The 26868-nt window shown below is 41.9% G+C and overlaps 2 protein-coding genes across 4 annotated transcripts; one reads left to right on the top strand and one right to left on the bottom strand.

Annotated features, from left to right (window-relative positions):
• Window positions 1-1525: 1525 nt before the first annotated feature.
• Window positions 1526-6355, bottom strand: si:dkey-190g11.3 (uncharacterized protein LOC567059 homolog). Of its 2 annotated transcripts, XM_035735245.2 has the most exons (6): window positions 6194-6355; window positions 5345-5535; window positions 4618-4722; window positions 4189-4329; window positions 4063-4113; window positions 1526-3854 (listed from the first exon to the last, which is right to left on the bottom strand). In XM_035735245.2, the coding sequence occupies exons 2-6, from the start codon at window positions 5513-5515 to the stop codon at window positions 3684-3686; spliced, it is 639 nt and encodes a 212-aa protein (XP_035591138.1). In that variant the 5' UTR covers window positions 5516-5535; window positions 6194-6355; the 3' UTR covers window positions 1526-3683. The 2 variants fall into 2 exon arrangements, with proteins under 2 accessions (XP_035591138.1, XP_035591139.1); XM_035735246.2 differs by lacking the exon at window positions 6194-6355 and having other exon boundaries at window positions 5345-6183.
• A 1394-nt stretch (window positions 6356-7749) lies between these two features.
• Window positions 7750-26868, top strand: rab3c (RAB3C, member RAS oncogene family). Of its 2 annotated transcripts, none has more exons than XM_035736253.2 (5): window positions 7750-7934; window positions 10566-10790; window positions 15080-15198; window positions 21318-21442; window positions 21750-26868. In XM_035736253.2, exons 1-5 carry the CDS (start codon window positions 7917-7919, stop codon window positions 21938-21940), a joined length of 678 nt encoding a protein of 225 aa, XP_035592146.1. In that variant the 5' UTR covers window positions 7750-7916; the 3' UTR covers window positions 21941-26868. The 2 variants fall into 2 exon arrangements, with proteins under 2 accessions (XP_035592146.1, XP_035592147.1); XM_035736254.2 differs by lacking the exon at window positions 7750-7934 and adding an exon at window positions 8406-8550.

Here is a 26868-nt window from a genome sequence, read left to right as displayed (position 1 = left end):
GCTGGGTGTCATTTAGATTTGTAAGGGGATAGATTAGGGACGGGGAGATAGGGAAAGGTATTTTGTAGGGTGACGGGGAGGGAAGATGCTCCCCTGAGGTTTTGTTTGGGGTTTATGTTTAGTTTAATTAGTTTAATTAAAATTCCATTATTTGAGTATGTATGTAAATTATGAGTTGTAAAGAATGAATGGTATTGAAGATAATAAATAATTTTTTATTTAAAAATGTTTTAAAAAATAGGCTGTAATTAGGTTTCACGTTCCGTTTGTTGTTTTGTATTTTGTATAGTTATTTCATGTGTCACTTTTTCTATTAAAGTCATGAGTAACCACTACGCTGCATTTCGGTCCGACTCTCTTTCTACAAACGAAGAACGACGTTACAGAATCACCCACCACACACGGACCGAGTGGCGTGGAAACAGGCAGCGACAGCTGGAGCAGCAAAAGGAGGATGAATTATTCGGAGAATGGACATGGGAAGACGTGTTGGATGGTAAAGGTTGTTACACTTGGGAGGAGATACTGGCCGGAAGAGATCGCCTCCCATGGGAACAGGTGGAGGCACTAAGGAAAGCAGAGGCAGCCGGAGATAGGAGCCGACGATACGAGGGAAAAAAAAAATATTGGGGGGGGGACTTAAATGGAGTATGGCTATGCCAGGTAGGAGACCTGCGCAAACTCCCTGTGATTAGGGGTGTTGTATAGGCTTGGCTGCCTGAGGCGGTTCTCAATCAGAGTCAGGTGATTCTCGTTGTCTCTGATTGGGAACCGTATTTAGGTAGCCTGAGTTTCGCTTTGTATTTCGTGGGTGATTGTTCCTGTCTCTGTGTAGTTTCACCAGATAGGCTGTAATTAGGTTTCACGTTCCGTTTGTTGTTTTGTATTTTGTATAGTTATTTCATGTGTCACTTTTTCTATTAAAGTCATGAGTAACCACTACGCTGCATTTCGGTCCGACTCTTTCTACAAACGAAGAACGACGTTACAATAGCACACTACTTTTGACATGATACCGATGGGCCCTGGTAAAAAGTAATACACTATATAAGAAATAGGGTGCCAGTTGGGATGCAAAAACCTTCCCACCTCCTGTGTGACTGCTTCTGTCTGCTGACTAAGGGGGAGACGTGCAAAGCCCCCACCCCCTCCACATCTAAACAACAGGAGTTGGCTTAAGAATTTGCCTGTGCTTCCCTCACTGGTCTTCTACTGTTCCTCTGCTCTCTCCTGCCTGCTTGGCATGTGGAAAGACAATAGAATTAACGTGCCTTTTTAGTTAGAGAAGGGGATGATATGATATGAAGTCAGACAAATGCTGGGCTCTCTACTGTATGTCCTGCTCTAACCTCTATATCAATGCACACTGGCCAGTACAGTGATTAGCTTGGATAACTAATGCTCTTCTAGCTTTTTCCATAGTAGCCTCCTGTAACTCAGTGGAAGTTAAAATGACTAGGTCCTACAGAATGGACATTTTATAAGACAATAACCCACCAGGGAACAAAAAACATTGTCAACATCATCCAGAAAATAGAATTGTATTAATTTCTCTCACAGTTTGCAACCTTACTTTCACACCACAGTGGGATACTAATACTTCAAATTATCTGCATATTTGTTCTCATGGGACATAGAGTATCTGGCACCTGGTTTAATTACAGTGTAAGGACATGTTTATAATTCCATTCCTTTACATTTGACCAATGAAGCTTGGCACACACCTCACCCTTCATATATTGTTCAATAAATCAACAAACTGCTCTTGCTAGTATTACAATGTGTGGATGAAGCTCTTCATTTGGAATGAGTGAAAACACGAGATGAACTGCTACAAAAAAGATCCACTAAAGCTAAAGAACACTCTGTAATGTTCACCTCCACATATACTTTGCACTCGCGCAAAGTGGGATATGATGTCAGGAAACACTGGCATGTTTTATCATCGGACCCAGCTCTGCCAGCTGAATTTAAGAATCCACGTTTTATTGTATATAGGAGGAAGGAATTTTCGCGAGAAATTGGTGCATGCCAACTGCCAGCCACAAAAGAAAATGAGCCGGGCTCTTTAACGCCATCTTCTGAATGGTGCACAGTGCAACAATATGATGGAGTGTGAATATTTCTGCCACCCACATACAAGAAAACGGTTCCAAATAAATGACATCATTACGTGCTCCACCACCCATGTTATTTACATGATTAAAAGTCCACGTGGGCTGTGTTCTGTAGGTTAAACCTCTGCTTCTCTCAAACAGACAATTAGTGAACGTAATAGTTCAATCAGGAGAAACGACAGGCATTATCTAGTCACAGTACATGTTAAAGACCAAAAACATTATATTTCTACCTTTAGAATTTGTGGCATAGAGAAAGTGAAGATATCAGACATGGGAGGCGATATAGATAACACTGAGCAAAAGACAATTGTTTTGGGATTTTCACCCTCCAGACATTATTTCCTAAAGGACTTAATGATGTAATGCCTTTATACGTTATGTTGTAAATGTGAACATGAATTAATGCCACCATTTCAAATTACTCTGTTTTTTTGCGCTGTAACCAATGATTTATGAAAACTTGCTTGATGGGTTGATGTCCTCATTGTGGTTTGACAGACGTGTTGTTACGCCCTGACCTTAGAGAGACGTTTTATTTCTCTATTCGGTTAGGTCAGGGTGTGATGTGGGGTGGGAATTCTATGTTTTGTGCTCTGTTTCTTTATTTCTATGTTTTGGCCGGGTATGGTTCTCAATCAGGGACAGCTGTCTATCGTTGTCTCTGATTGGGAATCAAACTTAGGTAGCCCTTTTCCCCTCCTTCAGTGTGGGTAGTTAACTTTGTTTGTGGCAGTTAGCCCTGTAAGCTTCACGGTTGTTGCTTTCGTTTGTTGTTTTGTTGCCGACATTTTACAATAAAAGGAAAATGTAGCTGACCACGCTGCACTTTAGTCTACTTCCAACAACACCCGTTTAATATATTTTATGTTAACACTTAAGTAAGCGTAACGGATGTGAAACGGCTAGCTTAGTTAGCGCTAAATAGCGTTTCAATCGGTGACGTCACTTGCTCTGAGACCTTGAAGTAGTGGTTCCCCTTGCTCTGCAAGGGCCGCGGCTTTTGTGGAGTGATGGGTAACGATGCTTTGTGGGTGACTGTTGTTGATGTGTGCAGAGGGTCCCTGGTTCGAGCCCGGGTATGGGCGAGGGGACGGTTTAAAGTTATATTGTTATAAGCATTACAAAATATAACCAATATAACATAAATATTCTAAGAATTTTCCCTCAACTCCAATCCCATTCGATGCATTGAACGGATGTGGGTGGAGCTATGTCTACATAAGGGTGTAAAAACATTTTTTTTAACTCACAAATGCTCTGAGGAAGGCCATGAGGCCGATACGTAGAGCTTATTAAAGAGCAGTGATACTATCAAGAGCATTGTGCTGGTTTCTTCTTTTTTCTAATCTTGTTCAACTGTTACCATGCACCTGCAACAAAGATAGCTCAGATGTGCGAGTGCCTTTTGAATAAATCAAAAAATAAAATGTCCACAAAGACAGAAGCAGTTGGCGATACTGGGTTTGATTTGGGGTGACAATTAGCATATATTGGGTTTGGTGTGAACCAGTGAATGACATTAGGATTAATCCAGTCATCGATGCACAGTATAAGGTCATAGGGTCATGCCTGGCCCAGGGCTGAGCGTACAGTGCTGATGTCATAGGCCCAGGCCTGGTCGAGGCCGTCGCCCTGCGAGGCTCGGTGAGGCCACTGGGGGAAGGGGAAGCGGCAGGCGACGACACACGCGTCATCAGGAAGCTCCCTCAGAAGCTTCTCACACAGCACCTCCATCTGAGGACCAATCAGAGAGGCTGGTTTTAGTCATCAACCAATCAGATCAACACTCTCTTGTCAAATGATCCAGCATAACCAATAATTTCTGAGTTAAGACTGTTTGAATATAATTTAGTTATTAAAAATCTAATTGTAGAAATAATCGTATTATAAGAGCAGGAATTGTTCTTGCTGTGCGGAGGCCTAGCATGGATAGAGCGCTTACCAATCCTGGGGCTAGGAATACAGTCACATTGTTGTAGTTTGACAAATCAGTCTGTCAAACGAGAGAAAACACATTTAGTAAAGAGTATGTGTCTATTAAACACAATGTTAAAGAACTATACTGTACCTTCCAGAAGTCCTTGTTGACAAAGTTTGCCTGGCTCGGTGGTACTCCTGTCCAGCGTGCCTTCACTCTAGCATATGCCAGCAACATGGAGTTGATCTCAAATCCAGTACACTGGAGGCCAACAGAGTAGGCAGCAAACACCTAAGACAAGAAGGTAGAGGAAAGTTGAGTCATACAACTACCTATAACTTCACTGCAGCCAAAGAGGGACTTCACTATAATTTGTCTGTTGCTTGTTGTCCTCGCCACACAAGATCCCTTGCTAGAACAGAGAGAAATGTAAGTGTCAGACACGGTATGTGTCCCAAATAGCATCTTATTCCCTATATAGTCCTCTAAGAAGTACAGAATATAGGGGAGAGGGTGCTATTTGGAACACCGCCTCTATTGTTCATAGCAGAGAGTTTTATTTCACCAGAGCCAACTCACCAGTCTCCCGTCTCCTGATCCCAGATCAACTAGTTGGCCTCTGCGTCCCTCCAGCAGCTGCATGACGTTTACGATCTGAGCTTTACTCGAGGGCAGGTAAGGCACCTGTATGAAAATAATAATTGCCAGTCAATAATATGGGAGACGGTTAGCCTGGTCCCAGAACTGTTTGTATTTTTTCTAACTCCATTGGTCATTGTCCAGCCAAACATGACATCGATTGACAAGAAGTTGGCATGTAGCACAAACAGACTGGGACTCAGGCTAGGGGACAGGGTATGTGGGAGACACCACTGAGTTGTATATCACCTTAATTGGTTCTAGGTAGGACATACTTATCCCTTGGGGTTTTACAGTTGTAGACTAATAAAACACTACTGTAAAAATCCCTTGGTTGGTATTACCCCAATTCGTGATCAACTGTGCCTGACGATAAAGTGCTCTTGTCTGATGATGATGATGAACTGATGGTGAAGAGAGTAGCACAGGATCCATTAATCAAAAACACTGCATCATGGCGTAATTTGAAAAAACAACCAACAAATATGACTTACCAAATTGTTCTTCTAAAAATATTTGACTTACCACATACACCCCTTTCTTAATTTGAAGGCACCATGAAACACACATGGAGCATTCCAAGACAAGCAGCTAAGCATTCTTAAGAGTATTACTGTTTATTGATTTCACTGCCCTTCCTGAGCACATTCATGTGAATGAGATGTACCTTGAGTCTTCTTGGAACTTTGCGGAAGCCAGGAAGGGCAAACATAGTCCACATGCCGTAGAGGCCAGCGAGCAAAGCCCCAGTAGCAACTGTCAGGATGGGGTTGTCCTTACTGCTATGGACCATCCTGGAGCCTTGATCCTGGAGAATGAATTCTGTGGAGTCCTCCATGATAAACTGTCTCTATTAGGCTACATAAAGCAGTGGTTAGCATCCACATTTGTACTGTACTAGGCCAATAAAAACAGCAGAGGCAACAGTCAGGTAGACAGGGATAGGCTTAATGTCTTGATTCACTGTTTATTTTTGACACAATCATAAATAAATATCTGAACACAAAAGTTTTTGCCGGCATTCAAAGTAGTTGTAAAGCAATGCAAATAGAGTTTCTCTGATATTGACATTTGCAACGTGTCATAGACATCGACAATTAATAAAGTAATTCAATAGACATGCAAGGATTCAAGCCCCCAGCAGAGGGTGCCATAGTGTTATATGATCGTGCAAAGCAATATCTAGAAAACTTTTGTTTACGAAACTTCAGTCATCAAAATCTTTTCAAACATAACAATTGTTCAAAGCGAATTTGCTACTATATCAATGCATGCGTTAATATTGGTGAGTTGATCATTACCCAAGATGTTTAGCAAGATATTTCCCACATATGTTATACACGTTGATTCTGTAAGCTTATGTATGTTTTATAGAACATTTTGCAGACACATTTGTAGACGAGAAAACATGTGTTGTAATATTATTGCACGACATAAATTGGTTACTTAAGATAGTTGCACAAATAGGCTACAATTTAGTAAAACACGCACATTAGGCTTTGCAACTGCGACCTACCTGACTCGCCCCCGTTTCAGCAATCCCTTATTTTATAGGTCAATGAGCCATTCAGGCGGCCAGTAGACATCAATCAAATGGCCAAACGCTTAATTTCCGCCCATGAGTCATTAATAAATAACACACCCAATCAAATCCGTTCCTGGTACATGGATAGGTAATTTCATTCCATAACTGAGGTTACCAACAACTAAAGAATGGGTAGTGGCCACGCTACAGCCAATGAAATTGCCTGTCTATCTCATTATCTAACTTTAGTTGTGTCTGGTAGTGTCGTTAAGTAACCCAATATAACATTTTAATCAGATATAATGTCCGAAACACTTATATTTTACATAACACAATCTAGTCAGATGTAGGCCAAATTAATTATGCTTTATAGGGCAACATGGAAGACTTCAAAGTCATATTTATTATCATAATGGCACTGGAAGTGTGCAGAGACTTTTTCCTGTTTCTCCAGGTTTGCCTTTTGTCTGCAGCACCTTCACAAATCAGCTTTGGGTGTGCAGTAGATTCAGCCTATTATAATAATGACATGTGCAAAATACAGAAGATTATTGTGACCTTAACTCAGACTAGTCTGACAACCTGATTCCTCCCAGCATGTTGTTCTCCTCAGGACTGTAAGAAATAGCAACATCGATTAGGTGTGGTCTCGTTGATCACAATTGTAACCATGGGATAGCCTGGTCCCAGAATGGTTTGTACTCTTGCCAACTCCATTGCTGGCATTGTTTGTCATGGCCATGAGTGACAGGGAGGTGGCATGAAAGTACAAACAGACTGACACTCAGGCGAGTCAGACCAGAAATAGCAACAGAGAACAGGTGCGGTCCAGTTGTCTAGAACAGTAACCACGTGAGCCTGGCACAGATTATAAATGGGCTGAATGAAATGTGGAGGGGCTGAAGACTATGATGACATATTATTGTATATTGGTAATATAAAGGGGGATACCTAGTCAGTTGTACAACTGAATGCATTCAACTGAAATGTGTCTTCTGCATTTAACCCAACCTCTCTGGATCAGAGAGGTGCGGGGGGCTGCCTTAATCGACATCCATATATACACTACCGTTCAAAAGTTTGGGGTCACTTAGAAATGTCCTTGTTTTTTAAAGAAAAGCCATTAAAATAACATCAAATTGATCAGAAATACAGTGTAGACATTGTTAATTGTACATTACTATTTACTATAATTACTATCCAAGTTTGTGTGACATTGGCACAATATTTCCCACATTTTCTAACATCCCCCCATCCAAAGTTTAAAGACAATATTGTAAATCTCATAAAGACCATACCTAGATGTTTGAATTTGCTGCATTTCGCTGTATAGGCCTACCCCTATATGATTTTTCCATTATGATCTTATCTATTTTCCAAAATGATGATAAAGGCATAATTTTAACTGACACATTGTTGCACATCTTGACTCCATCTGCTTAACCCCGGCACACCGCTGCCAGAGACGCTATCAATCATGTGCACCAGCACCTCCTGTTCTGTTTACTGTTCTCTGAAGCGGAGCATGATTTCTGGGCGGGGGCTGAGAGACTGACGGCAGTGATGCTCAGAACGAGTAGCCATTATTGACTTCACAAATAATTAATTTCAGAAAGAAGGTCTTGTAATATCGGTCGAGGTTTACTGTTTTCATTAACATTTGGCTCATATCACAGTTTGTTTTATTTATTTATTAGTGGGTAGCACAGCCTACATGGATTTATACGGAAAGGTAAGATCTTACCAGCATCTATCTGTATAGTATCCAGGTTTAATGAGGCTATACAGAACTCCAAATACACATCATCATTACATTGATCAAATTAATGTAGTAGACTAAACGCACATTTGTGAAATGTAATATTGTTTATTCTAAAAGCAAGCATTGTTCTTGCTAATGCCACATAGGAAATGTTATAGTTGCCAAAATACTTCATTAGTAAAATGAAAATGGCCACAAAAAGATTTTTTTTAAATGTTCATGCAGTCTTCATGTAGTTTTAAATGGTTTTCTTGAGCTTATCAAGAGTAATGCAGGCCCACAGCAGTTGTCAAAGTGACTGTGTTGTATGCTGAATGATGTAGTCACATTGCTTTAATATTCCAATCTCCTGGAGCGCTTTTTGCATTATAAAGACTACAAGCCCCATATTGTGAACTTTGACGTCGTTGAATGTGCTTACAACGCTTTCCAACCGTTCAGCTTCGGGAAAACACCGGGACAGCTCCGAGGTGCTGAAATTGCATCGGCTCAAACAGAACCGTGTCCAACAGTAAGAATTTATATAACAACAGCCAGATATATAAACTAGGAAAAGCCACTGACTGACACGAAGCCTTCGACTGAGGTTTGTTTGCTATAATGTCGTCAGATATGTTTTTTACATCATGTCAATTTTTCTAGACTGTGATATAATTTCGGAAAGAACTTGATTGACCTAGGGCGGCTACTATAGATTACAGTGTATTTGCGATTATCCAACATTTCCAAGGTTTCATCCAATTTAAGAGGACTACATCTGTGTAGCAAAATGGAAGCCTGTATTTTCGTCGTCATCATAACATTTTAAAATGGAAATTAGCGCATTAAACACCTAAAATGAGGTGTCCTTGTATAGCTTATTGCGTAAGGTAAAATGACATTTTGTTTACGAAACATTGTACAGTGTTGTTAATAGTGCAATTGTAGACTTGCTTGATGTAAAACCGAAAGCATCATTCTTCGTGTAACAGAACAAACAGAACAGGCACATGCTTGACATGGCAGATTGCTGGGGCACAGTGAAAACATTAAGGCTATTAGGAACAAAGATGTCTGCTGTAGCCTAGTTGTATTTTTGTAGAATGCTGACAAATGATGGAGAATTTTGCAAGAACGATTCAACATTCCACATTTTGTATTTGCTAGAGTCAGTAATTGGATTGTAGAATTGATTGGCATACCCCTTGATAAATGAAAGCCTAATTGATCAAACACCTTGTGAAGGATCTGTCTGATGTTCATTGGCAGGCATATAGATGTGAGGATGTAGAACACAGGTGGACTCTTCAATTCCCCAGGGTGTGTAGTGCTTTTCTGGTTTATTCCACAAAGCCATCTGCTATCAGACACACAGTCTGTGCTTTTAACACCTAACTGAGAGACTGGTGTCAATCTGGTCTGAGCATTTCATATTAGTCTTACGTTAATCAGAGACACTCCATTTAGTATGAAATGTTACGTTTTGTATGGTATGTATTCATTTTGTGGTTGTTCACCACCCATTTCGTATATGATATATGTTACGAATTACAATTTATATTATATGTTACTGTAACAGTATAACTTTAGACCGTCCCTCGCACATACCCGGGGCGCGAACACATCAACAACAGTCACCCTCGAAGTATCGTTACCCATCGCTCCACAAAAGCCGCGGACCTTGCAGAGCAAGGGGAACCACTACTTCAAGGTCTCAGAGCAAGTGACATCACCAATTGAAACGCTATTTAGCGCGCACCACCGCTAACTAGCTAGCCATTTCACATCCGTTACACTCACCCCCCTTTTGACCTCCTCCTTTTCCGCAGCAACCAGTGATCCGGGTCACGGCACCAATGTAACAGTATAACTTTAGACCGTCCCCTCGCCCCAACCTGGGCTCGAACCAGGGACCCTCTGCACACATCATCAACAGTCACCCACAAAGCATCGTTACCCATCACTCCACAAAAGCCACGGCCCTTGCAGAGAAAGGGGAACCACTACTTCTAGTTAGCCGTTTCACATCCGTTACATTACAAATTTTCCAAATGTACAATATGTTACACATTTGCAAAAGGTAGAATATGTAAACAATTTACAAAACGTATGATATGTTACTAGGTGGCTAACGTTAGCTAGCTGGCTAATATAGCTAGGCTAGGGGTTAGGTTTAGAGGTTAGGGTTAAGGTTAAGGTAAGGATTAAATGGCATATATATATATATATATATATATATTGATTACGTTTGGGAGTTAAAGGTTAAAGGGTAAAGGTTAGTGGAAGGGTTATCTAAAAGGGTTAAGGTTAGGGTTAGGGGAAGGTTTAGCTAACATGCTAAGTAGTTGCAGAGTAGCTAAAAAGTAGTAAGTAGTTGAAAAGTTGATAATTAGCTAAAATGTTAAAGTGTCACAGGATTTACGTTTACAATGTTATGTCTAGTCTATGAAACCAGGCTGGGTCTGTGTGTGATTAGTCTAATAATTTATTCTTCTTTTACACGTCCTTGACGTCCCTCCTCCATGCAACATTTCTAAACCTTAAATAGTATAATTTCTAATTCCAATTAGTTGATTTTAAGTTTGTCATGACCTTTTACACTGTGACTCCTGATATTACCAGATGTCTGCCACTCAGGGGACCACTCAAGGGAAGGAGGGCGGGGACCAGAACTTTGATTACATGTTCAAGCTGCTGATCATTGGGAACAGCAGTGTGGGTAAAACCTCCTTCCTTTTCCGCTACGCTGACGACGCCTTCACCTCAGCCTTCGTCAGCACTGTGGGCATCGACTTCAAAGTCAAGACTGTCTACAAGAATGACAAGAGGATCAAATTGCAGATCTGGGTAAGTCTGTCTCTAAAGTCCAGGGTACTTACTATTGTAATAGATCATGTCTAATGTAAGTATAGCTTTTCAACTACAGTTTGGACAAATATCAGCTATTCATTCAACTGCAATATTGATCTTATCTTGCCTTGGTTAATGAACAGTGATTTTGATCATTTGATCTAAATACTCAACAGTATTAAGCTCAACATGTGAATGCCAGTTTTAGTAGATGACCAGTGCTGTAAAATGGCTACATTCAAAACAGTTTAACAATGGCCAGAAAAGCCATTAAGCAGTGCTGAGCTTTTCAAGATGATTCTGCCTTTGAAACCACACACCAACTTACTTCTTTGCATGACATCATGGAGAAACTCAATACTTTGTATCTCTCATTGAAATCTATTTTGATATCACCAGCGTATTGCCGCTAGCTCATAAGTAGTATGCATATTAGGAGACATCCTGACCTACAGTAGTCATAGGAACTATAGGCTCCTGTTAGAAGTTGCCCGCAGGCACAGATCTAGTTGACATTATCCCAACCCTAACATTAACCATTAGAAGGAAAAATACACAAGAGACCATAAATCAGCCTCTAGAGGCAAATTCATTCTTCTCTTACAGGGGCTCAGCATCAGCCTAGAGTAGTCAATCTATTTCAGACATTGTCAGTCTCTCATCATTACAATTATGCACTCTCATTCATTCCCAAGGGGCTCGTAACTATTGAAATAATCGCTGTCTTCTCATGTCATTTGAATTCTAGCCTCTCAAGGAGTTTTTGGAGGACTAACCTAACAGTGGGCTAATGGAGGTTCTATTGAACATGAAACAAAAGCCTTTACTAATTGTTAAGGGGAGTCTGGAAAAATAAACTCCCCTGTCTAATCTCCCTTTCTTTTAACCGAATGACCCTGGTCTGTAAACCACATTAGACTGTCAATCCATAGCCAGGCCCCTTCCCCTGTCCCCTACTCTTGATCAATAACTATCTAGCACTGTGACAGGTTGTAACTAGATGGCTCATGGTTGGCCAAACATTCATTCCCTCCATTTCTCCTGGGTAAATTGTTTTCAGAAAACACACTTGTAGTTAAACTTAACAAACATAATTGTTTTCTGCTTCAAATCTTTTTGTCCATTCCTGTTATGGTTACCAAGCAACTGGTATACTGACTTCTACATTGTTATAGATTTCTATGAGTCAACTAGGATCCAGTCACAATTACATTTGAGGTGGCTTGTGACGCTTATCTGTATGAACAACGCCTAGAGTGATTGAATGCGAGACAGGGCAACGTAGAGAACCGAGACAGGGCAATGTAGAGAACCGAGACAGGGCAACGTAGAGAACCGAGACAGGGCAATGTAGAGAACCGAGACAGGGCAACACAGAGAACCGAGACAGGGCAACGTAGAGAACCGAGACAGGGCAATGTAGAGAACCGAGACAGGGCAACGTAGAGAACCGAGACAGGGCAATGTAGAGAACCGAGACAGGGCAACGTAGAGAACTGAGACAGGGCAATGTAGAGAACCGAGACAGGGCAATGTAGAGAACCGAGACAGGGCAATGTAGAGAACTGAGACAGGGCAATGTAGAGAACCGAGACAGGGCAATGTAGAGAACCGAGACAGGGCAATGTAGAGAACCGAGACAGGGCAATGTAGAGCACCGAGACAGGACAATGTAGAGAACCGAGACAGGGCAATGTAGAGAACTGAGACAGGGCAACACAGAGAACCGAGACAGGGCAACGTAGAGAACCGAGACAGGGCAATGTAGAGAACCGAGACAGGGCAACACAGAGAACCGAGACAGGGCAACGTAGAGAACCGAGACAGGGCAATGTAGAGAACCGAGACAGGGCAACGTAGAGAACCGAGACAGGGCAATGTAGAGAACCGAGACAGGGCAACGTAGAGAACTGAGACAGGGCAATGTAGAGAACCGAGACAGGGCAATGTAGAGAACCGAGACAGGGCAATGTAGAGAACTGAGACAGGGCAATGTAGAGAACCGAGACAGGGCAATGTAGAGAACCGAGACAGGGCAATGTAGAGAACCGAGACAGGGCAATGTAGAGCACCGAGACAGGACAATGTAGAGAACCGAGACAGGGCAATGTAGAGAACTGAGACAGGGCAATGTAGAGAACCGAGACAGGGCAATGTAGAGAACCGAGACAGGGCAATGTAGAGAACCGAGACAGGGCAATGTAGAGAACCGAGACAGATGGATGTGTCATCGTTAGCAGGATGCTTGTAACCCTTAGCTGAAGGACATCATCACTGAATAACACTCCTCTCAGACTGTGTTCCCCTCCTGTGGTTGGCCGACATTGCCTAAGGCTATTTTAATTAGGAGGTTTCGGAGATGGAAGAGTTTGTTTGTGAGCAGCTCTGAGGCAGATAAGGCTTCAGTTTAAAGCCTTCTTCCTCCAAACACCCACTCTTTCTCTCTCTTAGAGAGGCAATGCTGTTCGCTGTCATATTTAATGTCTGTTCCACCAATTCATTGGTCCCAGACAGGACTGTAGCAGTTAATCAGCTGATTTGCATGGGACACAAATCACGCACACTTTATCAGGAAGCAGAAAAGCAGGGTTGAATGTAAACAGTTTAAATTCTGAGTAATAAGGGCAATTGTTTTTTGTCAGTGAAGGAAAGACAAGCAGGTTCTAACAGAGGCATAATTGCCAGAGAGAGCATTCAAATGAATACCTCTAGGTTGTCTAATTGGGCGTTTTGAGAGAACTGTTCCTTCAGTGGTCATTTTATAATAATGGATGATGTCCTTGTTGGATTTACAATATTAATCACGTGAAATAGTGTGTCATAGTCATTTGCAAATACAGTTACGTTTACTGGTTATAGTTTTATGTATTATCATAATCATGTTTGAGTACTGTACTATTCCTGACGAGCCACAGTATACCAGAATTGACCAGTAAGATTCAATCCCTACTGTCACTCTGCACTGACTGTACTAAATGTTCTGTCCATTTCTTGGGCTTATTCACACTGTGGTCCATTGTGATGCATAAACAAACTCAGTCAGGTAGTTTCTAATGGAACTCCTGTTCACTGGACTCAGCAGGATTTTTCTGTCTTGCTGTGTCTTTTAGCTAAGAACAAGCAAAGCTACACACTCAAATAACCCAGAGATAAAAAAGGTCATCGTCAAGCACTTTGCCCTGAATCGATATAGTAATGAAGTGTGTGGATGCATACAGTATGTCCTCAGTATTCAGCCAAGAGGAAAGTCTGCAGTCAAAGCATTGTCTAGATTCATGTTTAATGTAAAGTAATGTCACAGTCTGCCAAACAAGAGAACCATTAGCACAATGTGTGAAAAAGGCTCAAATGATTTCCTTTCAAAACATTATATAGGAGTCAGTAATTATATAGGTCTACTGTTCATATTGTATTGTACAAAAAATAACACACACACACCTGTACACCCTCATGCATGTGTATAAGTAGGTGCACATACAATACATCAATGAGTTAGTGTGTATTATTGTGGGTTTCCATTGCTCAGCCCAGCTGCTGTATGAAGGAGATGGAGGGAGGCAGCCTTTGAGCTGTGTGTGCTTTTGAAGGTCAGAGATGTCCTCTGGCTACCACACAGACATAATTATAGCCATATACACAGAGCAGAGCAGGCCTCTCTGGAGCTAATGTAACCCAGCACTGTTTTGGCTTAGAATCCCCTACAGAACACAGATGACAGATAGTTTTAGTGTTTTCGCAAAAGGACAGTGGGATTTTGACCCCTCAAACGACCTACTTCAAACATGAGTTGGAAATCAGACAAAATGGCCATTTGCCATTTTCCTTTTGATGAATCAGACAGTCTGCTACATGACTGATATGCTATCTAGAGTACCAGCTATCACAATCAATAGCCCCTATACAATATGTTTACTGTAAGCCCATAGACATTACATAATACAATATGGTACTTCCAGTAGGCCTCAGCCACCACAGTGGCTTTACTGGGGAGACTTGAACCTCTAGAATCTGTGAATAGATAATGACCTTCAAATCAATGACAGCCATGCAGCATACATGATAATCATAGCCGGCCAAACCAGTCAGCGATGCATTATGCATATGATAATCACAACCAGCCAAACCGGTCCAGAATAAATACACACATGAAGGATGGGAGACTTTCTCTGTGACTAACTGTTAGTTATCTGTGTGACTGTGTATGTGTGTGTGTGTCTGTGTGTCTGTGTGTGCATGCATGTGCATTTGTTTGTGACCAGCAATAATAATGTTCTGTATCTCTCCAGGACACGGCGGGACAGGAGCGGTACCGGACCATCACCACTGCTTACTACCGCGGAGCCATGGGCTTCATCCTTATGTATGACATCACAAACGAGGAGTCCTTCCATTGTGTGCAGGACTGGTGAGTTTTACTGGGATGCAAAACATTTTCACCCTCTCTAGGAGGAAAACGGGGGCCGAATAGCATACGTTTATTTTCTCATCGAAAGCCAATACGTACCAACAATACATCTTTCATCACGTTGGTAAGACTGCAATGTTGTGTCAGTACATCATGAATCATGAAATACACCAGGGAAGGAAGCAACTTCAGATGCCATGTTATGTTATGGATTAAGTACTGTTTATCTTAGCCACATTCTCAGAAAGACGACATATCTTTATGGACAAGGACAACAGAAGAGGTGTGTTGTTGTTGGGTTGTATTGAGACAGGATGAGTATAAGATTTCTCCCTGTGAAGAAACAGACCCAAATAGCTGACCTTCATCCCTTTCTGTATCTCCTTATCTAAGCGTATTGATTAGAGCGCTTGCTGTCAGAGAGCCACTAGCCCACCTGTGTGGGGGTCCTTGGGAAGGTCGGGCAAAGTCATGAATCGCTGTCTTTGTAAACCACACAAGCTATTTCCATCTGAATACTGAATACCTACACTAACCTGTACTGTGTGTTTCCTGTACCCTGGATTCAACATGATTTATTCAGGACTGGAAATAAGAACACAAGAGGAGTCTATTTCATCAGTCACAAACAATAGTTTTCTGGGATAAAGTCTACCAGAATGTTTTGATGGATGCACTTGACAAAACTATGAACTGTCTCAAGGTGAAACAAAAAGAGTGTTGGCATTGTGTGTGGGGCATAATGTGTAGAAATGAGACTGGTTAAACATCTCTGTTCACTGTGGTTGTGTAATATAATATGAACAAAAATATAAAGATGCAACAATTTCAACAATTTTACTGAGTTACAGTTCATATAAGGAAATCAGTCAATTGAAATAAATTCTTTAGGCCCTGATCTATGGATTTCACATGACTGGGCAGGGGCGCAGCCTTGGGTGAGCCTGGGAGTGCATAAGCCCACCCACTGGGGAGCCAGGCCCAGCCAATCAGAATGAGTTTTTCCCCAGAAAAGGGATTTATTACAGATAGAAATACTCCTCAGTTTCATCAGCTGTCCGGGAGGCTGGTCTCCGACAATCCCGCAGGGGAAGAAGCTGGATGTGGAGTTCCTGAGCTGGCATGGCTACACGTGGTCTGCTGTGGTGATGCCTGTTGGATGTACTGCCAAATTCTCTACAACAGCATTGGAGTCAGCTTATGGTAGATAAATGAACATGAAATTATCTGGCAACAGCTCTGGAGGACATTCCTGCAGTCAGCATGCCAATTGCTTGCTCCCTCAAAACTTGAGACATCTGTGGCATTTTGTTGTGTGACAAAACTGCACATTTTAGAGTGGCCTTTTATTGTCCCCAGCACAAGGTACACCTGTGTAATAATCATGCTGGTTAATCAGCTTCTTGATATGCCACATTTGTCAGGTAGATGGATTATCTTGGCAAAGAAGAAATGCTCACTAACAGGGATGTAAACAAATGTGTGCACAACATTTGAGTGAAAATAAGCTTTTTGTGCTTATGGAACATTTCTGGTATCTTTTATTTCAGCTCATGAAACATGGGACCAACACTTTACATGCATTTCTATTTTTGTTTAGTATAGTTACAGTAGCTAATGACTGGTATTTTCCTGGACCTGTTCAAATCAGTGAGCTTTTTCTCTAGACCAGGTATTCCCAAACTGGGGTACGCAATGCCGTCGGCGGCACACCAAATAAAATGTGATTCACTTTCTTTTTTTTAACATTTCTTCACATTTTCTTATTTCTCTGTGATGTGTTTCTTTATTTCTATGTTTTGGCCGGGTATGGTTCTTAATTAGGGACAGCTGTCTATTGTCATACTTAGGTAGCCCTTTTTCCCTCCTTTCAGTGTGGGTAGTTAACTTTGTTAGAGGCATCATAGCCCTGTTAAGCTTCACGGTCGTTTTGTATTGTTTATGGTTTTTGTTGGCGACATTCTAAATAAAAGGAATATGTACGCTCACCACGCTGCGCTTTGGTCCGCTTCTTACGACGTCCGTGACAATTTGCCAAGGCAGGATACTCTGGCAGTGGCTTCTGATTAAATTATATTTTCACAGAACCTCTTGTTGCAATTTCAACGAGGCTCTCTTGTTCAAATATTGGTAAGTGGACTGGAGGCAGGGCATGAAAGGGATAACGAATCCAGTTGTTTGTGTCATCCGTTTTGGGAAAGTACCTACGTAATTGCATACCCAACTCACTATATCACATTTGACATTGTCCATCAGCTTGAGTTCATTTGCACAAAAATAAATCATACATTGATGGAAAGACCTGTGTGTTGTCCTTGTTCATGCAGGCAGAGAAGAGCTCCAACTTCTTAATCATAGCCTCAGTTTGGTACCGCACATTGAATATAGTTGCGGAGAGTTCCTGTAATCCTAGATTCAGATCATTCAGGTGAGAAAAAACATCACCCAGATAGGCCAGTCGTGTGAGAAACAGTCATAGAAACGGCAAGCGGTCAGACAAATGAAAATTATGGTCAGTAAAGAAGACTTTAAGCTCGTCTCTCAATTTAAAAAAACATGGCAATACTTTGCCCCTTGATAACCAGCGCACTTCTGTATGTTGTAAAAGCGTTACATGGTCGCTTCCCATATCATTGCATAGTGCAGAAAATACACGAGAGATCAGGGGCCTTGCTGTAACAAAGTTAACCATTTTCACTGCAGAGTCCAAATGTCTTTCAAGCTGTCAGGCTTGCTGCGTCCCCGGACTGGGCACCCTCGCTGGAGGCTCCGGACTGGAGGCCGTCGCTGGAGGCTCCGGACTGGAGGCCGTCGCTGGATGCTCCGGACTGGAGGCAGTCATTGGAGGCTTCGTGCCATGACTCCTCACTGGAGGCTTCGTGCCATGGATCATCACTGGAGGCTTCTTGCCATGGACCATCACTGGAGGCTTCGTGCCATGGATCATCACTGGAGGATTCTTGCCATGGATCATCACTGGAGGCTTCTTGCCATGGACCATCACTGGAGGCTTCGTGCCATGGATCATCACTGGAGGCTTCGTGCCATGGATCATCACTGGAGGCATCTTGCCATGGACCATCACTGGAGGCTTCATGCCATGGATCATCACTGGAGGCTTCGTGCCATGGATCATCACTGGAGGCTTCTTGCCATGGACCATCACTGGAGGCTTCGTGCCATGGATCATCACTGGAGGCTTCTTGCCATGGACCATCACTGGAGGCTTCGTGCCATGGATCATCACTGGAGGCTTCTTGCCATGGACCATCACTGGAGGCTTCGTGCCATGGATCATCACTGGAGGCTTCTTGCCATGGACCATCACTGGAGGCTTCGTGCCATGGATCATCACTGGAGGCTTCTTGCCATGGACCATCACTGGAGGCTTCTTGCCATGGATCATCACTGGAGGCTTCTTGCCATGGACCATCACTGGAGGCTTCTTGCCATGGATCATCACTGGAGGCTTCTTGCCATGGACCATCACTGGAGACTTCTTGCCATGGATCATCACTGGAGGCTTCGTGCCATGGATCATCACTGGAGGCTTCTTGCCATGGACCATCACTGGAGGCTTCTTGCCATGGACCATCACTGGAGGCTTCTTGCCATGGATCATCACTGGAGGCTTCTTGCCATGGATCATCACTGGAGGCTTCTTGCCATGGACCATCACTGGAGGCTTCTTGCCATGGATCATCACTGGAGGCTTCTTTCCATGGATCATCACTGGAGGCTTCTTGCCATGGACCATCACTGGAGGCTTGGTTCTAGGTGCAGGCACAGGACTCACCAGGCTGGGGAGACATCTTTGTTCTTGGTGGAGGCACCGGATACACTGGGCCGTGGAGGTGCTCTGGAGGTCTCGAGCGTAGAGCCTGCACAACCCGTCCTGGCTGGATGGTTATCTTCGCCCTGCAAATGCGGGGCGCTGGCACAGGATGCATTGGGCTGTGCAGACGTACCGGAGACACAGTGCATAGAGCCGGCGCAGGATATCCTGGGCTGAAGAGACGCACTGGAGACCAGGCGCACTGAGCCGGCACCATCCTTCCTGGCTGGATGCTCACCCTAGCCCGGCAGAAGCGGGGAGCTGGGATGTAGTGCACCTGGCTATGAACGCGCACTGGAGACACCGTGCGCTCCATCGCATAACACGGTGCCTGACCAGTACCACGCTTCTCCCCACAGTAAGCACAGGGAGTTGGCTCAGGTCGGGCTTCCTAGCTAGCCGTGTTCCCTCGTAACGATGGGCCCCTTTACCAGCTGCCTCCGCCTTCCTGGCTACTTCCACCTGTTCCCATGGATGGCGATCCCTTCCGGCCAGGATCTCCTCCCATGTCCAGGATCCTTTGCCGTCCAGGATGTCATCCCATGTCCAGTCCTCCTTTTTACCACACTGCTTGGTCCTTTTGTGGTGGGTAGTTCTGTCACTGACGTCGTAAGAAGCGGACCAAAGCGCAGCGTGGTGAGCGTACATATTCCTTTTATTTAGAATATCACCAACAAAAACCATAAACAATACAAACGACCGTGAAGCTTAACAGGGCTATGATGCCTCTAACAAAGATAACTACCCACACTGAAAGGAGGGAAAAAGGGCTACCTAAGTATGATTCCCAATCAGAGACAACGATAGACAGCTGTCCCTGATTGAGAACCATACCCGGCCAAAACATAGAAATAAAGGAACATAGAAAATAAAACATAGAATGCCCACCCCACATCACACCCTGACCTAACCAAATAGAGAAATAAAACGACTCTCTAAGGTCAGGGCGTGACACAAATCGCGCTTTTAAGACACTGATGCCCTTTGCAACCACGTACCTATGTGAGAGTGGATTCTCGGCCCTCAATAGCATGAAAATTAAATACTGGCACAGACTGTGTATGGAAAAATAATGAGACTCTCTTTAATACAACCCAACATTGCAGAGTTATGTGTATCCTTTCAATTCACAATTTTTGATGAACAAATAAGGTTTTATATTTAAGATGGCTAAATAAAGAGCAACATTATTGATTATTATTATTGTTATTATTTGCCCTGGTCCTATCAGAGTTCTTTGTCACTTCCCATGAGCCGGGTTGTGACAAAAACTCACACTCATTCTTATGTTTAATAAATGTATCTTATAGTGTGTGTGTGGCAGGCTTACAATGATGGCAAAAGACAACATTTGAGAGTGAGCTGACCCTGGTGCTAGATGGGGTACGCAGCTGGAGGTTGAATGGAGGTACGGATTGAATGGAGGTACGGGACTATAAAATGTTTGGGAACCACTGCTCTAGAGCATAGAGCAGACAGAGCACAACAATGCTTTATCATTCTATCCAACAACCTAAACATACTTCTTCTAATGGTAGGTTTTTATTCCATTCTCTATTATTCTTCCTGGTTACAAGGTTTAGGGCAAAGATGCATTGTTTCCATGGCAACGGCTCCTTCCCTGCCAGGCTTTATGTGAATGAGCTCGTGTCCTGACACAAACCAATTTCCTGTGTATGACGCAGTTGTCTCCTAATAGGGACGAAGGCACACCTATGCTGTTCACAGAAATAGACACTGCTGCACCTCTCCTCTTCTCTCCTCTCCTGGTTATTGATCATTGAAACACATAACTAATAATTGTGAGAGATCAACATAGACATCGGTAATCATTTTGACACTAATTATAGGCTAACCTAGAGGTCAATTATATGTAAACATTTAATGCAAACCCCAGTTCAGAAAAGCTGTTTTTGACTGGGGTGTCATTTTGTGTTATAGCAGTCAATAGCCAGATGTGAATTGACCTATATCTCAACTCCTATGACCAGTCTGATCTGGACTGAGCAGTGCTGACATCACAGTACATTATTGTGTTCCGCTGGTGCTCTGGCCTTCTTTCTGTGTGGCCACAGGGGAAATGTGTTCCTGAAATGTTTCTCCCAGATTCCAGTCCTACTGTAGCACCTCATCGTCCTGATCTGATGATATAGGAGGTGTGTTGTTTTCACTGTATCAGCTTATCACTTATAGCGTCTAGTAGATAGATGCAGTGCTCTGTTTTGAGTTTTAGTTCCTGTTTTTCTCTGTTCATGTGTGTGTGTATGTGCATGTGCATGTGCAGGTCGACCCAGATTAAGACCTATTCGTGGGACAACGCCCAGGTGGTGTTGGCTGGGAACAAATGTGACATGCAGGAGGAGAGGGTGGTGGCTGCAGACAGTGGGAGACAACTGGCAGAACAACTGGGTGAGCTGCTGTCATTTCATTGATCAGGGACACTTTATATAAGCAGAGATAAAAGAATGAACACATTGAAACATCAACAGTCAGATAGATACGAAGATCTATAATGCTTCAGCTCATCCTGATTCGCAGCACCTGGGCCTACATGGGCTTCTGTAAGTCCATTGACTTATTGTAAGCATGACCTACAGTATTTGACAGCCTTACATTTCCACTAAGATATTATGTCAAGAGATTTCTGAATGTGGATAATTTACTTCTTGTAAACATCACCAACAATATATTATTCTGTCTCTCTATCCCTTCACAGGTTTTGAGTTCTTTGAGACAAGTGCCAAGGACAACATCAACGTCAAGCAGACCTTCGAGCGCCTCGTTGACATCATCTGTGACAGGATGTCCGAAAGCCTGGACACTGACACCGCCGTTACCATGGGAACACCCAGCGCCAAACTGACAGACAGCGCCCCGCCCCTCCAGCAGCCCGCCTGCAACTGTTAGTGGCTCCTCCCAGTTACTGTGTCGCCAAGATACCCAGTCCCTTAGATGTAGTCTGCATCCCAAATTACATCCTATTACCTATTTCAGAGTTTCTTAAACTATGGGTTGGGACGCAAAATGGGGCCTGGGCATGTGAGAGGTGAGTAGCATTATAGAATACATCTATAATCACACACAATTTCTTCTTAATATGAGTCGTTGGAGGACGATTTGGTTCACGGGATGATGGTACATTTTTTATTTGGGTCTCGAGCTGAAAAAGTTTAAGAACCCCTGCCTTATATAATGCACTACTTGAGCAGGACCCACAAAGTGCTCTTGTCAAAAGTAGTTCACTATGTAGGGAATAGGGTGTTATTTTGGATACAGACAGTCTTAAAGGTACAATGCTGATATTTTTAAAACCTTAATATCATATAATTTCTGGGTAACAATAAAATACCTTACTGTTATTGTTTTCAATTAAAATGGTAAAAAATAAACAAAAATTGCTTCTTAGCAAAGAGCAATTTCTCAAGCAAGAATTTTGCTATGGCAAGTGGTCTTGGGAGTGGTCTGAGTGGGGAGGGGAAAACTGAAAACTAGCTGTTATTGGCAGAGAGGTTTGGAACTCTCTTTCTTATTGGTCTATTTCCTCATTTAACGCCTGGTGTTGTCAATAGGCAGGCCAAAACTCCATTCCACCAAAACAGGCTGAAATTTCAGGTGGCCTTTTCAAACTGCTCTTACACTAAAAGGGCATTATCATAATTTACACAGTCACAGTATTATTCCAACCTCATAGTATGGAAATATATATAAAACACAGGAAATCACATGTTTTACTGTACTGGGCCTTTAAAGCAGGGGTGCACAACTAAAGTCCTGGATGGCTGCTGTGAAGGCTGACTTTCCTCCTTGCCTTTTAGTCAGAGATTGACCAGTGTAGCTGCTGTAGGTGCACTGTCTGGCCAATCAGTGACAGTAGTTGATCAATTAAGTGCCAGGATGGAAGGAAAACCAGCAGGACTTCATCCCTAGTGGACTGGAGTTGTTCACACTTGTCTTTCTGTATCCTGCACTGTAACAGAAAACTGTAATTTATTCAGTCATTTTGAGTATTAGTAAAATACTCTGAAACTTTTTACTACAGCATACTGTATATTATGGTACATTGTGGGAAAACGTTTTGGTCGGAGAAGTCATTGCTTTATTTTGAATGGTACTGTAATTCCACCCCACAGAATACAGCACCATACCGTATCTTTTGATGGCCAAAAACCTTTTGACCACTAATGGGTGCATGGTATTGTTGTGCATCTCAAAAATGATATTTTTGTTTTTGTTTCGCTGTTGAATCAGTCCCTAAATGTTCTGCATGTCAGCATTCAAGTTTTCAAGATATTGAAAACGCATCATACTGTGACACTTTCGGTATTTTGAAAGTTCTTTATCTTGAAAACTTGATTGCTGACATGCAAAAAAATAAGGGACTGTATCATCGGTGGACTAATGAAAAACATACATTAATGTAATATTCCCTTTAACATATTTTGAGGCTTGCACCTGCATGTGAGAATGCTGTACCAATTTGACTGCTATGTGGTGATAGTGACCCATTCATTCATAATGTATAGTGGACAGATTAGAGTGGCAGCAAGTCAAACCGTAAGTGGTTGAGCATGTTGCCAGGTCCTTTTGGTCTGTTTTGTAGTCGCTGTCAGTTTGGAAACCTTGGTTAAGGCCTCTAGATGGGCAAGTGATACAAAACACAAATATTAATAAATATGATATAATGTGTAAACACTTTACATAGCAGCCAACTTGGTTGCACCACTCCCTTGTAATTACAGTAAAATACTGTAAAGTACAAACCCCTCCCCTCAATGAATTTCATTAATCCATTCATTCATTCTGATTACGGTAGAATTAACTTTTTTTGTAGTATAATAGGGTACATTTTACGGTATTGTACTGTATGTGTCATTACCAAGTACTTGCATTGATACCGTATTTATATAATAATAGGTGTACTGTAATATGAAATACAGAATTAGACTTGCCACTGAGCTGCCTGTAAGTTACTGTCAAATTCACAGCAACTCCTTTACAGTGTGGTGTGTTATCCAACCGCTTTTTTTCACTGAACATCAATGGCAATCAACTAGCCTTGGTGACAGTTTGTTTCTGCTCTCTTGCCAACTCTTTATGGAATTGTGGAGTTGGCAAGAGCACAGATCAGTGACCAGGCTAGCAATCAATGTATGTCACTCTCCATAGCTGTGTTGAGGAACAGATACACACTTCACACCTTTACCTGGAAACACAGAGGGTCAATATAAGTCTGAGTCGATGTAGGCCTATTATAGTGTGGCTGATAATAGGACATTACAAACATACATTATTCTCTTTAGCTTACCATAACATATTTACAAAAATGATGCTTGTAAAGGCTTTTAGAATTCAATGTGTGGTCAATGCACGTACTGCACAGTAGCTTTCCAGCTGGCTTCAAAGACTTGTTATCAATTGTAATTCTGTGAGGAGAACCCATAGCTGTCACTGTTTTTACTGTCCATCGTAAAACCTGCTGGACACACAGTTATAATCAGTGCTTTCATTTATTTATCCTTCTATTTCTGTATTTATTTTGTATGTATTGTTGTTACATAGTCTTCTGCCACAGCCAAACTATATCATTAAGTGTACTGTATACAAACTGGTAGGTAGTAGTGATTTCTGTTTGCAGTTTGTGTGTGCGTGCGTGACCGTGTGCCTGTGTGTTTTAGGAAAAATTAATGAGTGTGGCTGTGTGAGTACTTTCAATCATCTACCTTGGATAAAAACAAATGTGGCCTTTTAGTATTTCCAACATGGCCTCTTCTCCTTTGTGCTCACCTGCCTCATTTATTTCACATTTAATGAATATACTATACATGCATTGTGTCTATGTGAGTACTGTATTATACTGTACATGTGTTTTGTAGTAGTAGTCCTGATGAGTGTCTGCATTTCTGCTAAACTGAATAGATCCTCTTTTCCTAGCCTTAATAAGAATAATACAAGTGTGATGTCAAATAGCCAATAACCTAAGTTGTGTTTTTATACCCAGACCCTTACATTTAGCTTTACCCAAACAATAAACCCTTCCCTCATTTCCAGCAGATTGACATTTCTTGTTTTGAATCTTGCCCTGGAGGCAGAACTGAGTGGTTTCTGCTAGATAGGCCAGCTGCAAAGTCAAAATTGTCTATGTTGTAGAAATTTATGAAAACAAACATGTGATTTTTGGTCTTAATTTAAGGTTATGGTTATGCATTAGGCTTAGCTATGTGGTCAAGTTTAGGGTTAAGGTAAGTTTAAAATCAGATTTTATGAATTTGTGGCTGTGCCACCTAGTGACCAGTCTGCAGAGCTGCCTCCAGTACATGATTTATGTCAATAAATACCAACCTGCTCATTTCCACTTCTCAAGAGAAATGAAAACATATAATTCACAAATTAAACACAGCCAAGATATGATATGTTATGACCGATGGATACTGAAGCCATGATAGATAGTCTGTCTGACTGGATAAACAGCAATATTCTATGAAACAGACAAAACATCCATATTTCATATACCTGCTCCAGTATATGGGTTCCCTTTTATAAGAAACTAGTGCACCTTTTTCACATCCCTGATAAGCTTAGGGATCATGTTATTATTGTCACTCCATCCTTGGCTGAAGCAAATTGTCCTTTACATCGAGAATGTCCTGTAAATCCCAGTAAGGATAATCTCTTCTATATATTAAGTGAATAGTTACATTGATCCTTTAGCTACAAATGACCTAGAATCAGAATAGTAAAAATATATAATTGTGCCAAAAACTGGCTGTAGTTTGTTTTGCACCGTCTAGAGTTTCTGCATAGAAAAATTAAGGTTCAGAAAAGTTGCATGAAGACATTGAATTATCTATATTTCTATCAATAAAGGTGTATATTGTCTATGTTTAAGTGCATCCTCATAGCTTTGTCTGTGGGGTGCAATGGGCCAACAAGTGCAATATTCTATGAATGATTTCCTGTACATAGTACTCCTAGTAGTTATACCTGCAGTAGAGTGACTGTTCTAATGTTCTTGTTGTACTGTATGGCACTGCAAGCATCACACACACTAAATATGTGCTTTATCTGGGATTCGCTGTGAGGTGAAGTGTGTGTGTGTGTGTGTGTGTGTGTGTGTGTGTGTGTGTGTGTGTGTGTGTGTGTGTGTGTGTGTGTGTGTGTGTGTGTGTGTGTGTGTGTGTGTGTGTGTGTGTGTGTGTGTGTGTGTGTTACTTATTGTACGTGTTGACCTTTTCTACTGATGTATTCATGTACTACTTACTATATACTGTTCTTGTTAGCTAACTGTTGGTGAACTCGTACTATACGTCAAGATGCAGTGTTGTGAAAGATAGTCAGGGAAATGAGTATATGCCATATGCCGTACTGATATTAAGTCTATGTGATAAAAAAGGGAAATATCTCAACTCAAACATGATGTCTGTGTGAGACATTATTATTTACCTGTACATCAATAATAGGCATTATCCTGCTGAGTTTGAGACCACTGACGTCGCTCCATTCAAATCCCCTGTCATCTACTTCTTCATCTGTGATCATGTACAGTATATTCATGACTGCCACTGGCCGGTGAAAAGCCACTTCAACATGTCATTACTGATGAAGGCTTAAGATGATAATAATGAATAACAATAATAATAATTATTATTCATTGTACTTATGAAGTGCTTTTAAAGAACTTGAAGAGGCTTTACATGAAACTATAGTACACTCACGCTCTGGTCACCTCATTAAAGTGTGGACTGATATTAAACTGGATATATTATTTGTACCTTTAAGTGCAAGCAATGTACAAACTATGTTTTTGAGATGATAGGAAATAAACAAATTGTACTCAT

Source organism: Oncorhynchus keta, chromosome 25, assembly GCF_023373465.1.
Source record: "Oncorhynchus keta strain PuntledgeMale-10-30-2019 chromosome 25, Oket_V2, whole genome shotgun sequence".
Taxonomy (NCBI): Eukaryota; Metazoa; Chordata; class Actinopteri; order Salmoniformes; family Salmonidae; genus Oncorhynchus; species Oncorhynchus keta.
This window is presented reverse-complemented; position numbering and strand designations above follow the sequence as displayed.